The 18,175-nt window shown below is 38.4% G+C and overlaps 1 protein-coding gene across 2 annotated transcripts in view; it reads left to right on the top strand.

The window, feature by feature from the left end:
* SNCAIP (synuclein alpha interacting protein) overlaps nt 1–18,175 on the top strand; it is an 88,335-nt gene that overhangs the window by 27,322 nt on the left and 42,838 nt on the right. For both annotated transcript variants that reach the window (XM_083884421.1, XM_083884422.1), the window contains exon 2: nt 8,811–8,913. In XM_083884421.1, coding sequence (XP_083740547.1) covers nt 8,857–8,913 — 57 coding nt within the window. In that variant the 5' untranslated portion in view covers nt 8,811–8,856. The remainder of the gene's footprint in view (nt 1–8,810; nt 8,914–18,175) is intronic.

Raw genomic sequence — 18,175 nt, 5'->3', positions numbered from 1 at the left:
CCCACTCTGAAGTTTTGAAAAGCTGCAGTAAAATTTCTGTGGATCCTTCTCTTCTTCAGATTGAATGTCCCTGACTCTCTTAGCCTTTCCTTTTAAGAAAGTTGTTCCCTTCCTCTACTTATTTTCATGGCCCTGTGCTGAGGACTCCGGAATTGGTCACACTGTTTGAGCTGAAATCTCATGAGAGCAGAGGAGAGGGGCAGAATCCCCTCCCTTGACCTGGTGGTCACACTGCTTCTGGTTTGGACATATTTGGCTTTCTGGGCTGCAGAAATTGTGCACATTGTGCATCTCTTTTAAGACTCTGTGGGACTGAATAATAGAATCATAGAAGTGTAGAAAGTCCTGAGTCAGTAGATAAGCACAATAATAATAAAAGTCCATTTCCAGGCCCTTCACGGGATAGCCCCAAAAATCACAACCTGTGTCTGAGAGCACTGTCTGAAGTTCTTGAGCTCTGTCAGGCTGGTGCTCTGACCACTTCCTTGGGCAGGCTGTTCCAGTGCCCAGCCACCCTCTGGGTGAAGAACCTTTTCCTGATATCCAACCTAAACCTCCCTTGACAGAGTTTCATGCCATTCCCCTGAATCCTGTCACTGGTCACCAAAGAGAAGAGATCAGTGTCTGCCTTTCTGCTTCCCATCATGAGGAAACTGCTGAACTGGAATGAGGTCTTCCCTCAGTCTCCTCTTTTCTAGGCTGAACAGGCCAAGCAACCTCAGCTGCACCTCCTGTGGCTTCCTCTCAAGGCCCTTCACCATCCTCATACCTCTCCTTTGGATGGTGTCTCATAGCCTTAGATCCTTCTTATATTGTGGTGCCCAAAACTGCACACAGGCCTCAAGGTGAGATTGCCCCAATGCAGAGCAGGGCAGGACAGTCCCACCCTTGATGTTCAACTGATAAGGATGAACACATGTTCTCAAAGTCTGCATGTATAACCAGGACAAGTTCAACTATGTTTGGCTAGGAACAAATACATTTGTTCTTATCTTAAACCAGTCCTCTATGTACACTGGCTTAATTAAGATCAGAACCTAGTATTTAGGACTATTCAGGGCTGTAGGTGGATTGTTTCTGTATGTCTGGAATGCAGAGTTTTTCTGAAGTAAAATTTTACAAACAGCATCTTTTGGTCTTGGAAAATTGTGCTTTGCTGAGTTCTGTCTTCCTGTCCTATCAGTGTCGCTTGTGCAGTGATAATACTTGAGTGGTGATTAGAAACAGTGCTTTTATTTTTACTTGCCTTACAAGTATCATACTATTATGAATTGCTGTTGTGAACTTTTAAACTCAGGAGTATTCCTGAATAAGTGTGATAACGGATTAGGTAATCCTAGTTGCAGAATACATTCCTTCACTGAAATAAATCACATAATTTTTCAGCTTCACTGTAACTTCCCCCCCCCCCCCCCCCCCAGTAAATTGTTATTTAAAATAATCTTAACTCTTTAATATCTCCTACCACTCCTATTGAGCCTTCTCTTTATATTTTTGTGTTTAAGATCTGACTTGATAGGTAATTGCAATGACAAGTTGAAGAAAAATTGTTACATCACATAATTAGAAAAAAACTTTGGGAGATCTAGAGTGTAACAAAAATTGGTTGCACAATGCAGTTCGGAGCATATTATGTTATCACAAACCTTTATATGACTTAAAAATACTGACATAGTCTAACCATATATCATGTTGCCAATTTATTTGAATACATGAAGTTAAAGTAGTATGCTTGCAAAGGAAGACAACCTCCATTTGAGCTTCATTGTCACTCTTTATATTTGTGAAATCATGAATTGTTGTTTAAAAATATATTGATCATATCCAAGTAATTTCCCCTTTGGAGATGATGAAGATAATAAAAATATGAGTTAGAAGCTGAGGTCTTCTAAGCATGTATGTGTAGTGTTAAATTTAAACAATTGCTCATACCTAGATGATCATGGTAGGCCACTTCCAACTCAGGTATTCTCTTCTATTCTAATAAAACTGTGTGCTTCCTATGTCTTTGATGCTTTCTTCTTGACTTCTGCATTTATCACCTCCAAAGGCACCATCTGTATTTAGTGATTAAAGATGATGTTTTGGGGATCTTCTACAAAGCTTCAAATGTGTCCTCTTCCAGGGCCCACTCTAGTGTACTTGCATTATGTTTATATTTAATTGGATTCCTCTTGCACTATAAAACTCTGTTAATAGACAAGGACACCAGCTATATGAAAAGTTAAACAACTGTAGAGTGACCACACAATCGCTGTCTCAAAGAGCACATGATCTTTAATAGGAGGCAGCACACAGGCAGGTACCAGGGAGCATGAGAAGTGATGGGATAGCTAGAGAGGTGGTAGTGTTAGCCCAGAGTAGCTCTGTTAGGACCCAGCAACTAGGCTTTCTTGCCTTCATTCAGCAATCTAGTTCTCACATCCCCCAGTTATGGCAGTGTTCCTGGACATACTACACTGCTTTCTGCACATTGTGTGTTAAATAGAGGTGGAAGGCCAAATTAATTTTTGGTAGAACTTAGGTGTTACAGTAGAATATGATGGTGGAGGGACTGAATCCAGTCTTAGGCATTTCCTAGTGCTGATGTCCCTTCCTCAATAGTGATTTTAATTGCATGCTGAGCTTTTCATTGCATGATGAATAGATTTAACTTAATGTAATGTTACACTGTTCTATTTGTTTGAAAGTGAAGAAATTTTGGGTTATGGTCTTGGTACTTCTTAATGGTAGGGAATAAAAGTCAGATGCTTACCAGATTTCAAGCGTTAGTTGAAACATGTACTGTGTGCTTAAATTAAAGATGTAAACTCTTTCATTTCTGCCCACAGATCTTGTTCATCTTGAGCTACTATAGCTCCTGATGCTTAGGAAAGGGCCATATGTTTATTTTGTTATCTTAGGCCTATAATTGAAAAATGTAATCTTATCCCCTAATTAAAAAGCAACTGTCATGGTATTCTGGCATTTAAAGCCTAAATCTTTAATATTAACTGTGCTAAAGGAAACTTAGAAGTTTTTTACATCTGATTCACTTTATATTTGATTGAAAGTTTAAGTAAATCCCCAAATATTTTGTTGAAGTAGTTCTGACATGTGGAAAATAAAATCCCATATGGCATTTAGCAGGATTTCTTTGAGTTACAACTGAAATAAAGATTTAATTGACAGCAGATCTTTTATTGTTATTTGTTCTTGGTTTTTATGTATCCATAAATAATTAAAATTATGCATTTTCAATTACTTGTTTTATTTTGGCTCAGGAAAGGACATTTTCTCTGTGCTCCCTCTTGGATTTAGCCCTTCACATGCTACACTGAAACTGCTTTTGTCTGAGACACTGGATCAGTTTGCTTTCAATGCTACTGGATTCACTACAGCCTTGTGGCAAAGGCATTGTTACAAAACAGTTATTTTGTTCCATTTATCATTATGTTAAATCTGTCAGCTGTCTTGTTCCACGGTTTTGCATTGAGCACTGAGAACAAGAACCTGAACCTGATGTTTGCACATATCCTGCCTCCTGTATCAGTCTCCTCATTCACTTAGTTAATTGCCTGACAGAAAATGCTCACCACAGGGCCTTGTTCTTGTCTATGAGCACTGGTATGGGTTATGTGATTGAGCTGGTCTGACTCCTAAAGCATTCCTGCCATTTCTACATTAAGTCTACTTAGTCCTCAAAAGGCGCACTGGCCCCTAGGGATTGCTGATGTTGTGACTGTTTATTTGAGACTGTATGGAGGGCAAAATCCAAGGCTTGATCTACCTTAGAAAGTATATCTGTGAACAACTGTAAGCATTACATCACTTGGTAGTATGTGCCATCAATCCAGAGTAATTTTTTTGTGTTTGCAGAAGTTGAACAAATGTATTTGTTCCCTGCATTTAATAATTCATTGCTGCTATTCTTAGTAATATTAGTATTATACTGGAAATTACTCTTTTTGTCCTTTCTTCCTCTCATTCATCTGATTGTACTGAGTGTTAGCAAGAGGACTTGACCTCAGGTATCTTGTTTTAGGTGAGAAGGAAAGCAGCAGAAGAAATCTGTTTAGAAAAAAACAGTGACTGTTGCTGGTATTTGAAAAGGAGAAGGATACGTTTGGTTCTAAATACTACTATCTGTTGCAAAGCAACATAAGCAATATATTATTGTACTGATAATTCTAGTATTACCCCATTTCTGTGTAGTAGTTTTTAACTTGTATTCTCTTGCTGAACTGGTTCACAAAATTGTAAAAAGCCATGTCTTCCCCAAGTGCATATGGGTGATGTTTATGTGGTTTTCTTCTTTTAGTTGTGTATTCTTAGAGCTGACCAGATTTCATTAACCTGTGTAAAACATACATGTGTGTGCATATGTCTCCCTGCAAGTCAAGTTGCCAGCCAGGAAATGCCCTTTTTGGGGTTAAAATTTTGTGGAATATTAAATTACTAGCTTCCAAAATATGATTCAGAGCATTTATAGGTTAAATGTGAGACATTTCTGCTGACAAGCTAGAGACAGTCATCTGTATTACTTTGATGTTGGTACTGGAAACACATTATTCAACTCATGTCAGCAGCTGCTGGCAATTGCAGTTTTGGTTGCAATTATTTCTACCTTGAATTTGACCAGTTGTGCTTATGATCCTCCTGTGAATCCTATTCCGATTGTTTCTGCTTCTGGTGGTGTGCTAGATGCAGCCATCACAAAGCTCTCAAAATAGTCACAGCTCTGAATACCATCCTTACCATATGGTTTGGATTATGCATGGTGGAGTTATGCTGTGTTAAATTGTATCCAAAAAGTGCACCTTTTACATAAAACTCCCAAGTATAGTCATGAGAAATCTTATTTAGTCATAATAATGGAATTGAGGAGCTGTTCAATTTTACTTTGTTAAGGAAAAGATCTTGTAGTGAAGCGACTATATTAATCTCTCACCCTTTCTTTTCATATAACTGAACACTGTTTTCAGAAGGCTTTCCATAAAGAAAATGTCTTTCTTTTAGTTATTGACTTCTTCTTCACCCTTTTTGTGTTTCATAGTCTTTAGGTTTTGAAAAGACAGAAGATAAAATATTGAGGAAGTAATGATGCAGGACTGTGGACTGATTTCATGGATTTTGTATATCACTAGGTGGAATGATGTCCTTTTGTCAGCTGTGCATGGATACAGCAAATTTCTTTTCCTTCAATGGCTTCTTCCAATTTGGAGTGAAAAAATAAGTTTGAAAGGTTGAGATCTTTCTGTTCTAAACCTTGAGATATGTGGTAACCAGCAATAATAGTTTTACTCAAGCTATGGAGTTTTTATGAACTGAATAATTTTTAAATGACTAATTTAATTTTACTTTAAAAATATTTCAAATTTTTATTTTTAAATTTATAATTTAATTTTAATTTAATAACTTTAGGTTTTGTTGAAAATAAATACACTGGGTCATTTCTTGATTCTTCCTTACATGACCTGTTTAAAGTAGCTTTATTTATCTCTTCTGTTGACTTTTAAATATGGTGCGTGGGCAGCTTTTGATCCATTTAATTCCAATGAAAAACTGAAACCCATTGAAACTTTGGTTTGTTTTCAAACTATTTCTGTTATGTGGTCCATATATGCTTTTAACCTTTAAACTTATATTTTAATGCTCATTCGTACTTCAGACATTTATCACCTTATGTAATGATAAACACAGTCCTTTAATTTGTGTACATACAAAATTGTACAGTCATAAAAAATATTTGGAGTTGGAAGGGAACCAAAAGATTCTGTGTAGAATCCAGCTTTCTACACAGAAAGCCCCAGGTGTCACACCGTGTGTCTGAGAGCATTGTCGAAATAAACCTTGAGCTCTGTCAGGCTCGTGCTGTGACCACATCCCTGGGAAACCTGTCCCAGTGCCCAACCACCCTCTGGTAGCTGGCATATACAGTCAGAATTTGTCAAATACATTTGGCATAGACAGTCAGACTTTGTTTTACTTCAAAAACTGTTAATAATTTGGTTTTAGCTGATGTCAATAGTCACAGTGATAGACTGACAGCTAATCTGTAGTTCTCTGGAAGGATGTCACAAGTCCTGTCTGTAAACTGCTTCTGCATGGTCTCCATTCTCCACATGCTCACAGGTCCTGCAAAGACCCTGCTCCAGCATGGACTTTCCATGGGATCACAGCCTCCTCTGGGCTTCCAGCTGCTCTGACTTGGGGTCTTCCACAGGCTCCTCCATGGTCTGAAGGGGCACAGTTGCCCTACCATGGCCTTCACCTCATGCTGCAGGGGAATTCCAGCTCTGGCTCATGGACAAGCTTGTCTTGCTCCTTCACTGATCTTGGTGTCTGCAGGGCTGTTGCTCTCATATTCTCACTCCTCTCTCCTCGCTGCTGTTGCACAGTAACTTTTTCCTTTTCCTGAATCTGTTATCCCAGAGGTGCCACCACCATCACTGAGGAGGTCAGCTCTGATCAGCAGTGGATCTGTCTTGGAGTGGTCTGTCTGGAACTGGCTCCATCAGACACAGTGGAAACTTCTAGCATCTTCTCTCAGAAGCCAACCCTGTAACTCTCCCAGTACCAAAACCTTGCCTTGCCAATCACTTCAATATATTACCAGTGCACTTTGCCACAATTAAGCTGTAATGTCTACCAAATACATAAATCTTTAAAAAATATACCAACATTTTATGTTTCTGTTAAGGAAAATCTGCAGTGCAGAAATTTGTAGACTTGAATGTGTCATGCCTTTTCACAAAAGCTATTTCCTTTCATTGTCAGCCTTCTGTCTGATTTTAGTGGGTCCCTCCAAGAATAAACTTAGCATTTGGGAATGTGCAAAATAAAAAGCTTCTGATGAGTTTCACAGTAGAGACACTACTGGTTTTACCTTTCTGTAGCCTTCTCTTTTCCCACTGCTTCACTCAAGTCTAAGTCACAGTGAGAGAAAATTGTAGGTAGCTGAGATTGTTGTTATATGCTACTGTCCTTCAGAGTGTCACCAGAAAATTGCTTGGAGAGTAGAAGTGAAAAAACCTTTGGGTTGAGGTCAAGACAGTTTAGTAGGGAAGGCAAAAGCTGTGCATGCAAGCAAAGCAGAACAAGGAATTAATTCACCATTTCACATGGGCAGGCATGTGTTTGGCTAGCTCCAGGAAAGCAGGGCCCTATCATGCATAACACTGACCTGGGAAGATCCAAACTCCATCATTCCAAACACCCTCCTTTTCCTTTCCTACGGCTTTCTGTGCATATCCTTATGTCATCTGCTCATCTCATTGAGTTAGTTGGGATCATCTATCCTGGCTGTCCCAACTCCCTTTTGCACCCCCAGCCTGCTTAAAGGTGGGAAGGGGTAAGGAGCAGAAAAGTCTCGGGCTCTGTGTAAGCCCTGCTCAGCAGTAATGAAAACATCCTTGAATTATCAACTTTGTTTTACTGCACAAATCCCAATCCCAGCCCCATACCATCTACAGTAAAGAAATTAACTCCACCTCAGCCAAAACTGGAACATTCACATAATGAGAAAATTATGCTGATAGTGCTTCAGTAACTTGGTGTGAAACAAAAATTTGCTTTACCATCTATTTCAGCATATTACTGCAGTTTTGCCTACTGGTTCTTTTTCAAATAGCTTCTAAAGAACAGGTGTATTAAGGTCAGCTTTGTGCTTGGATAGTGTATTATTAGGGAGATGAATTGCTGAGGTTTTGTTTTGTCTAACAGAGAAGTGTTCTTTTCAGACATCATATCCTAGGGCGTTTTTAAATGCATGTGAAAGTTTCACACAATGATTTTATTTAGGCCTACACAGCTGATTTCGTTATTCAGAAACATATTTCTTGGTAGTGGTCATATGAATAAATTGGGTTTTGTCATGTTTTTTTCCTTAAGGTGTTTCCTTTGTTATGTACAAGTACTGGAGGATTTGATTTTCTTCTATAATAATACTTAATCCTTATGTAGTGACTCACATTATTTTAAAATGCACTGTGCTTTTGTTTTTCAGCTTCCTTTAAAATATCTTCCTTTTCTACTTTTACTTCTGTTTCACTTGTCTGTAGTGCAGTGAACACACATGTTCGTTGTAGTGATGATTGATGAAGGATTTATTGTCTTTGATCTTCTGATTGTTGAAGCTTCAATTTATGCAGCTCTAATATTGACTTTTCTAGACAAATTTCTTGCTTTGCAAGAGAATTTGCTCTTCTTTTCCTCTTGCTGTAAGAAAATGTTTAATGTCCCTGATAATTAGTGCACGTGATATAATTCTGGTATTGAATTGGTTGCCGTTCTGGGAGATGTGCCCTCAGAGCCTGAGGGGTTGTAAATCACTAATCTGTAAAGCACTGTCTGCACTTTGTGTTTGTCTGCTTGTAAGCAGAGATAAGGTGTGATAGGATTTTGTTGTCTGTGCACAGCAAGATTCTCAGTTCTTTTCTGCCATCTTGGTAACAGGAGTGGCTGTGAGTAAATGTCTCATGAGAAGGGACATCATTAACATCGCTGTGTTGCAAGGTCATGAGGATATTCAACAACTTAGGTCTTTATACCTGTATAAAGTCCAGCATTGAACTTCTGGAGGGGCTCAGTGATGCTGAACCAAGTATTTTTTACTTCTTCAAGTATCACTTAGCTGTTCTCCAAAAAATTGAAATGGCTGCTTCACAATACACAGAGTGCAGGGGTCAAATTGTATTTATGTTCTAAGGTTAAGTTATGAAATACTTTACTATTCAAGTTGAATGTTTCAGTAATGCAGCAGCTATAAGAAGACTTTTCTATGTGATTTTGGCTCTCTAAAGGCAACACATCTCTCTTTTCTTAATTAGGTCTTTACTGATATGCTGACTCACCCAAAATGCCCATAAGAGAATAATGGAAGCCCCTGAATACCTTGATTTGGATGAAATAGATTTTAGTGATGATATATCGGTAAGTACAAGTCTTATTTTATTTGTTCAAGTTAAAACAACCTTAGATGTCTCAGTCCTGCTGTAAAAAGCAACACTGTTGTTAGAAGCCACACTTCTTTTTACTTCATATAAATGAATGTTTAGATAGGTTGAATCTAGAATAAAAATTAGATATTTTGTAGTGGAAATATCTCTAAAAAGCTTGGAAAACTTGATTTCTCTCCTAGTAAAAATAGTTGTAGACAAATTAACAAATGAATTTCATTTCTGGATTGCTTTTCTCCTGTATTGTCGTGAATGAGCTATAGGTACTGTAGTGCTAGCCTTAGACACCAAGATTTAAGTTTACTTTTTTTAATCAAATGTATTTCAGTTGTAAAAAAACTGCTTCTCTCACCTTTGCCCATTTCACCAGTAGCCATTTCCCAGTACAGCTTGATTTTATGAGTAGGTGTGATTTATGTGAGTAGGTAGTGCACAGAAAGAGATAGAAAGACTTTGAGGGATTCATAGGCAGCAGTGATCCTTAGTGTCACAAATAAAACAGCCCTAATTGCAAGCAGAAAGACTGTGTTACTGTGTTACTTTATACATTTTTAGTGTTTTTATAGGAGGAACTGGTATTGTGTATCACTAATAATACTACTTCTACTGCCAGTGTTTCTGCTTTTTGTGCAATAGAGTTGTTCATATGTTCAATGTTTGATAAAAGTAGACTTGAATACGTAAATTAAATCTCCTATAAGAGAATTTATTAATTCAGTTTTCAGATGAAAGTATGCCACAATCTCCTTGTAAGTTATAGTATTTTTTTTTTTTTTTTACAAAGGGCCTGGTTTTCCTGTTAGCATTTGGGACTCTTGATTCATTTTAAAACATTGCAGATGCTTTATTCACTGACAAATTCCTTTTGAACTGAAATTTTTTTCTGCCTATTGTACTGTTGAATTTTTATTAAAGCAGAATATGGCAAATGCCCAAAATATTACAAGAAAATGAGCCAATCTTGAGTGAATACCTTATTATGGGCAACTTTCTTTATATTACTGTTATATGCTAGATTATTTCCTGGTATCTGTTTCTATACTCAGTTTAGTAAAACTGTAAAACATAATAGATGTAACCTTTCCATGTCCCTCCCATTGTGGCTGTTGCTGCATACTGGTGGGTTAGGTTACTCACTTTTCTGCTGAACAGCTCAGACTTCCTGCTTTAATAGGCTGCTCTTTCAGTGGATGCTGAACATTAAATAAAAAATCATCACAAATGATTGAGGTAGCAGTTTTATTCTCTGCTTTGGCAGGTAACAGGACAAAGGATTTGTTGCCAGGACCCAGATCAACAAGAGAATTCATAGTTACTCCAGTGCTCTACTCATATCTCATCATACACAGTTTAGAAATACCTGACCTTCACATTTTATCATTAGCCTGCTCTGGGAAGAGCAGCTGCATAGCATCTGTATTAGCAAATTATATTATTCATGTTAGCCTTCTGTTTCTAATCCAGTGCAGAAAAGTGACTAATAATTATTGCAACAAGAAGGCTGTTAAAATGATGCACTTAAAAATGTACCTCAGTTAGAAAGCCACTGTTTGTAGTCCAGACCCTTGTCATGAATTTCAGCAAAATTGACCAAAATGTAATAATCAAAAAGATAGACAGAAAGACAGGAATTTGTTTTAAAAGGCAAATGTATAAATAAGTAAGGGAAAGGAGGAGGGAGTTTGTATGGGGGGTTGGGGTTTTTTTTTGTTGTTTTGCTTGTTTGTTTTTTGTTTGATTTGTATATGAGAAAAGGAAACTACATTTCTCCAATATCATGGAATCCTAGAATTGTTTTGGTAGGAAGGGACCTTCAAAGGTCATTCAGTTCCAATCTCCCTGTCATAGGTAGGGACACCTTCCACTAGATCAGGTTACTCCAAGGCTCATTGTGGTGGGTTGAGATTGACTGGTCCCCAGGTGCCCACCGAGGCACTCTGTTACTCCTCCTCCATCAAGAAGCTTGTGCTTTCAGGAGAGGACACCACTCACCAGTTAGTGCCGTGGGAAAAAAAAAGACTCCTCTTGGCAGTAACAATTAATTTGCAATCAAACAGCACAAGATGATGAGAAACAAGGATGAATTCCCTACCCCTCTCTCTTCACAATCTCAACTTCCCTCCTACATGCTTTGCCTTGCCACCTTGATAAGCACAGGGGGATGGACCAGGGTGGGGTTTGCTTTCAGGTTATGTACTAGTTTGAAAGTAAACCAGTAGATCCCAAGTCAGAAATACAATTTAATAGGAAAATTAAATAAATGCAATAATACAGAAACACTGACAGAGTCAGAATGCAACCTGACACTCTGTTGGTTAAGGTGTTGCTAGCAGTGTGATTAAATGGTGGCTGCAGTCCTCTTGAAGTGATAGATGGGGTTCTGTTGAAGCAGTGATCCTGTAGAAGGTTTTGAGCTTCCTTTAAAGGTCCAGTGGTGTTTATGGAACTCTTGTCCTCTGGGAATTCCGTGGATAAGGCTGCCTGTTGTATTCCAAACATTAGATTCTATCCGGGTAGGACTGTTTGGTTCCTCCCTCTGGGTGAAGCATCTCACAATGGGATGATGTACTTTTATCAGTCTTGCAGTGAGATTAAATGGCCCATTAGCAGAGGATAGCCCCTGGAGTTATCAGGGATGAGTCATGAAGGAGATAAGGAACACTACCCTACCTGGTTTTAACAGCTTATGAAGATGATGATAGAATACATACTTTTGGGTACATCTTACATTGTAACCTATGACAGTTTATCACAGGGTGTCACTGCTATTCTGTCCTCATCCTCTTCATGACTGCACCAGCATGGGATCCCACTCACTAAAGGCAGCCCTCTGTGAACTTCTCCAGTTGAGTTCTTCACAAAGACCACAGTTCTTCATGGGCTGCACCAGCATGCATCCTTTCCATGAGATATAATCCTTCAGGAACAGACTGCTCCAGCATGGGTCTCACACAGAATCACAATTCCTGCTAGAACAGCTACTCCTATATGGTTTCCTCTCCACAAGAATTAGTTCCTGCCAGGAGCCTGCTCCAGCACTGTCTTTCCACAGGCTGCAGGTTTCTTCAGTGTACATCCACACACTCCACAGTGTGAGGTCTTTTATGGGCTGAAGGCTGGATATCTGCTCTACCATTCTCCATGTGACTGCAGGGGAATCTCTGCTGCAGGACCTGGAACACTGCCTTCCCCTACTTCTTCTCTGGCCTTGGTGTCTCACATTTTATTGTTCCTCTCTCCCAGCTACTCGTATGCAGTGGTTTTTACCCTTTCTTAAATCTGTTATCCCAAAGGCACTACCAACATCTCTGATGGGCTCAGCCTTTGCCAGCAGCCAGTCCTGTATGGAGGTAGCTCTGTTCTTAGTTTGCCACATAAACCAAATACAATCATGTGTAGTGGGCATACACAACTTCTCTGGGCAACCTATTGCAGTGTCTCACTACCCTCATTATAAAAAACATCCTTGTTGTATTTAATCTAAATTGATGTTCTTCCATTTACCATTTGTCCTGTCACTACAGGCCCTAAGAGGAGTCTTTTTTTTTACAGGCCCTGGAAAACAGTCTTTCTGTATTTTTCTTACAAGCCTTCTTTATGTATTGGAAGGCCATAAGAAAGTCTCCTTGCAGCCTCCTGTTCTCCAGGATGAAGAATCCAAGCTCTCTGCGCCTTACTTCACAAAAGAGGTTGTTTAGCCCCCTGGCTATTTTCATTATCTTCTTCTGGACACACTGAACAAGTCCATGTCTTTTTTGTCCCAGCGACCCCTGAGCCGGAGGCAGTACTCCTGGTGGATTCTCCCAAGAATGAAGTCCACAGGAGGATTGCCTCCCTTACTTTGCTGGCCAGATTTTTTGTGTAGCCTAGGATATGACTGACTTTCTGGTCTGCAAGTGAGCATTGCCAGTTTATATCAAATTGTTCATCCTCCAGTATGCCAAGTCCTTCTCTGCAGGGCTGCGCTCAATGTCTGAGTCTGTATGGATACTGAGCATTGCTCTGACATATGGACACAGGATCCTGACCTTGTTGAACTTTATGATATTCACATGGGCCCACACCACAACTTGTCCCAAGGTGGATGGCATTTCATCCCTCCAGCAAATCAACCACTCAGCTTGGTGTCATGTGAAAACTTGCTAAGGGTGCACCTGATCCTGTTGTCTCTGTCTTTGACAAAGATATTAAATACTATTGCTTGCAGTATGCATCCTTGAGGGACACCACTCATTGTTGGGTTTCACTTGGAGCTTGAGCTGTTGGTTGTAACTCATTGGACACGGCCAGTTCATTGTTCATCTATCCATCAAACCCTTATCTCTCCAAATTAGAGGCAAGGAGGTTGTACTTGGATACAGTGTGCCAAAGGTGTGACAGAAGCTGAGGCAGATGACATCTGTAGCTCTCTCACTCCATGGTAGGAGGCCACTATCTTAGTCAGGCATAATTTTCCCTCTGTGAAGGAAAATTATGCTACTTCTGGCTATCTCTAATCATCTCTCTGACATCCATATGTTTCAGCATTACTTCTAAGAGGATCTGTTCCATGTTGTTACTGGGCACTGAGGCATGGCTGACCTACCAGTAGTTCCTGGGGCCCTCCTTTTCATCCTTGTTCAAAGAAAATGTGACATTCACTTTTATCCAGTCATTGGAGGCTGACTGCTATGACTATTAAAATATTATTGAGACTGGCTTAGCAGCTACATCTACCAACTCTATCAGGGTTCTGGAATGCAAATATGATGCTTATTTTATAAACTAAAATAATTCTATTCTTGATCTAAATGATATAGTATATTTGACTGTAGTTCAGACAGCAGAGTAGGTTTCTGGGGCTCTTGTTTACATTAAACAAAAGTAATATTCTGTCTGCAGTGACATTAAGCAAACCCAGCTGAATGGTTTCATTTATTTCTTCATTAACAACTGCTCACAGAAAGGAAGGCAGAAAAAAAGACCTTTAGGTTGCATTAAATGATAGATATATTATCAAATGTATGTTCTATGCTTTCACTTTTTCCTATTCCTTCTGATTTTTACTACAAATTTATTCCTGTCATTAAGTTTTATGCTGTTGGTATGGTTACCTGAAGGTTTCCTAACCCTTTGTCTGAAATGCAGGATTTATATTACACTGGCAAATTGAGAAAATTGGAACAATTTTATTTTTTGCTATACAGAAATAATACAAGGTAATCATAACCAGAGTTGCTCCTGCTAAGATACTTGTGAACTGTTAGAGATTGAGTGTATAGATGATTGCTCTGACCATTCTTATCTCAGTATGAATGAAAGCCAGGCTCAGTCGTGCCAGTGTGAGACTGCACCTGATTTAAAGGTTTGTGAAATGCAAGTGCAGTAACTGAGTTTAAATCTAAGTAAACAGCTGTTGAGTCATCAGGAATTTTGGAATGGCTTAAAAAACTTCTTATGACTCCTCACCTGGCAGGGAAGGTGTAGACTAAGCATGGTCAGGAGTATGTATGCCCAAGCTGCTAGCCTTCCATTTACTTGGCACAGGGCCCTTCCTGAGTCTGCTGCACCCTTCCTTGCCCACAGGAGGGCCATCCCTCAGGCTTACACACAGGCAGACATTGCCTACCCAGCCACCAGTCCTGCTGGGCTCAGCCTGCAGGGTCCTGCATCCATGTGCAGGCACAATCATTAACTGCAGCAGATTGATTTATTTACCATCAGCTGGAGCTCTCTCTTACATCTCTCTTTCCTGTCTCCCATTTCAGAATGGAGCAAAATGCAGATGTCCACTAAGTTGTTCATAGGAACTTTTAGTTTCAGACTGACATTTTATATCCCTAACAGTGTAAGTGGTGTCTATATAAGTCCCCTTTGAAGCTCAAGGTAAGAATAACATATCAAGTGTCTCTATAAGATGCACAACACATAAGACAAATAACCTAATCAGTGCTCCAAAGATGCTCATCACAGCTGTAAGAAGGACATTTGCTTAGGGGAGGTGATACTTCCCACATGCATCATACCAGTCTAATCTCTTTCCTTGTCTGTTTTTTGTTTGGAAGCTGCTTATATTGACTCTACTATTGAGAAAAGTCTTCCTGAAACATCATGCCAAATATTGTTCCTTTACTTTTTCTCAATATATCTTGCTATTCCAAAATAAATGTCTCAGAAATATGCTGGCATTGCACAGTTGAGAAAATATTAAGAAAATGCATCGTAAAGTTACTAATTTATTAGGTTTTTAGTATTAATGAAACATTTTGTTTTCCACTATCACAGGTAAACTGAAATGAGACTGTTTACTTGAAAACACTTGGAAAAAAATCAGCTGTAATGGGGGAGGGTGCCTGTTTTCAGTATCAAAATGAAAGCAAAGAGCTGTGCAGTTATGATCAGGACAGAGACATTGGTGTCTTTATCCAGTCAAGATCACTGGTGGTGGTAAATGATTTGAGTTCTGATACTGCAAAAGTTGGATGTGGTCCTTCATGCTTTTGGGGTGTCATGATTATAATAATGCGGTCTGAGAGTCACACTATACATACATACTTTGACTGCATTTAGGATACAACAGAATGTTGAAAATAACTTTTGTTTCTTAATTTACTTGGGTTTTTTTACTATTTTGTTTAATTTCACTGCTACTACTCATGATCAGTTTTTTCCTCTTTTTGATATTTTTAGAATAGAAGTGCATCTGCAAGTGGTGGACAAGTGGCACAGAGCAGAAGAGCCCAATTAAAGATTTTTTTTCTCATGTGTTTTGTTTAAAATTCATTGCATTAAAATTTGAAAACAGTGTGAAAGTTAAAAGGTTAACATTGGCATTAATTCAGATTCTGTAGTTCAGTGTTACATAGTGAACAAATGTATTGCATTATAAGGGAAGTCGCATTTTCCCTGAATTAGCAGTGTCTGTTGAAAATAGCTGGGAATATCTTGCATTTGCATGGAATTCTTGCTCCTGCTTCTTGTCTCATTTGCAGTTGATACTGCTCTTCCATCTTGGGGGCTTATTAGAATTCACTATTTTGGGTTGGACATAGGCAGGCCTTTAATGCAGAAGAGGAACCCAGACCTCACACAGTAATCAAAAATTCCATTCTATGTGTTATCTTAAGGACAAGCTCTTAGTTTGTTACTGAATGTCACCATCAACCACAACAGACTTTAATTAAATACTAAGGGTCTCAGTAAGCATTGACTAATGAAGTAACATGATGTGCTCAGCTCCTATATTGTCAGCTATGCCCTTGGGCATGGCCCTCAGCTTTGGCTGACGTGATTACTCCAGTGGTGAAATGTGAGAAGTGGCATTTAATTTTGTATGCAAAAAAAAAAAAAAAAAAAAAAAAAAAAAAAAAAAAAAAAAAAAATTGAAATTATTGAATGAAGAATTGGAGTAATTAATTTTAAATGCTGTTGAATAAGCATTAAGTCTTAAATTCTGTTGCAAGGAAGCGTTGTAATCTCAAGTTCTTTTGCTGTCCTGTGTAACCTTGAAATTTACAGTTGAAGAAAAGCTAGAAAACATTACTGATGATTGGAACTGGAGCTAGATATGTGAGATATCAGTTCTAGTGGAAAGAACTGGGAATAGATTGTTTTTATGGTTGGGAAAGGTCCACTTGAAAAAAATAATTTTAGTTGCTTCCTGGACCAAAAGCTGGTTCTTTACATTTTAACCACAAAATATAGAAGGCAGAAATGTAAATTTGCAGAAGTCTTTTTCCGGACAGAGGTAAGTGGGAGGAAATCCCATATTGAAATCAAACCAATATTATTAAAATGTGTAACAAATTTATAAACATTCAGTAGATGTTTTGTGGTGATGCAGCTAACTGAATACATTTTAGAGCAATGTGGAAACAGAAAAAAAAATCTGGTTTTCCAAGAAAGAACAGGAAAAAGACAAAAAGAAAGACGGCTTTCTGTTTTTGAAGTTGCCTAACAAAACACATAGCAATAGAATACAAAAGGCCTCTTTCTAATTGAATTACAAACTGTGTAATAGTTTAAACTGCAACAGCTGGTCTTATGAAGCTACCATATTCCTTGGAGACATGCTCCTTGGATTCTTTTAAGAATCTTACTAGACCAGTTCAACATTGCGTTGTAAGTCTTTGTGTTGAAATAGCAAGATGTATAGCTTAACATCTCAGGCTTTATTAAACAATAACTAAAGTGAAGTACAGCATATGGTGTTTGTCCATGTCTGTGTTTAACTCATATTAATTTGTCTTTAGTAGCATCCTTCTCTCTGTCTCAGCTCTTTTCCTTTTTTGCTTTAGGCTGTCACATCCCAAAGCAGTCACAGCCTCATAGACAACTCCTTGTTCAATGGGGATTGAAATCACTGGATAGCTCTGAAGTACTGCTACACATTTTAATTCATAAGTTCAGTGTTGATCCTGGGAATACTTATGAGGGTTTCTTCTTGTGGTTGAGGTTTCTCAATATATCTCTGAATTAGGGCAGCAAGGGAAAAAGTAAGGCCTGGGAGGTTTTCTAGGCTTAGTGAAGTAACTACAGTCGTTTGAGTAACAGTCTTAAACTTGTACCAGAAAAGGACGTTATTCCGTAATTGGTCACATGAGCTTGAATTTAGATTATTTTGAAGGAGATTGCCAGCTGTGCTTTACAAACATGTCAAACACTGAATGACAAACTGTCAGCAAAACCCAAGACAATGTATCACCATTTCTTTTTTGTCTGGAACGTTCATACGGTTTTATATGTAGTTGTTTTGCTTCATTAGTCAACAGCACACCAACTAAAAATATGTTTCTTTGAAAACATATAGTGTTTGTGTATTCTTAGAAAAAATTCAGTTGTGCTAATCCTAAATGCATTTTTTCTATGTAAGTTTCCAAAATGCTGCTTTTAATAGGGTCTTTTTTGTTTAAGCAAAGTAATTGATATTTCTTTCACAGACATAATGATTTTCATTTGTTTAAGTGGAGATTCCTGTAACATTTAAGCATTTGATTAAGGAAGACTTGCTAGAAAGCAACTGATTATCAGAATATATGGTTTTATAACACTGGATCCTGTGTCTTTCCAAAGGTATTCCACAACTAAACATTCTGTTTAGTAAAATCCTTACAGCACCTTTGGCTTGGGTTTTTTTTCCATTTTTGAATGGTTAATGCAGAAAATGAAAGGATGATTCATATCAGGTGTGTTTTGTCACATCAAAATAACAATACAATTTTGCTTTAATAAAGCCCAGATTAGAGAACTGAGCCTGT

This window comes from Zosterops lateralis, assembly GCF_965231275.1.
Source record: "Zosterops lateralis genome assembly, chromosome: Z".
NCBI lineage: Eukaryota > Metazoa > Chordata > Aves > Passeriformes > Zosteropidae > Zosterops > Zosterops lateralis.
The sequence above is the reverse complement of the archived record's forward strand: the minus strand, read 5'-3'. Positions and strand labels throughout refer to the sequence as shown.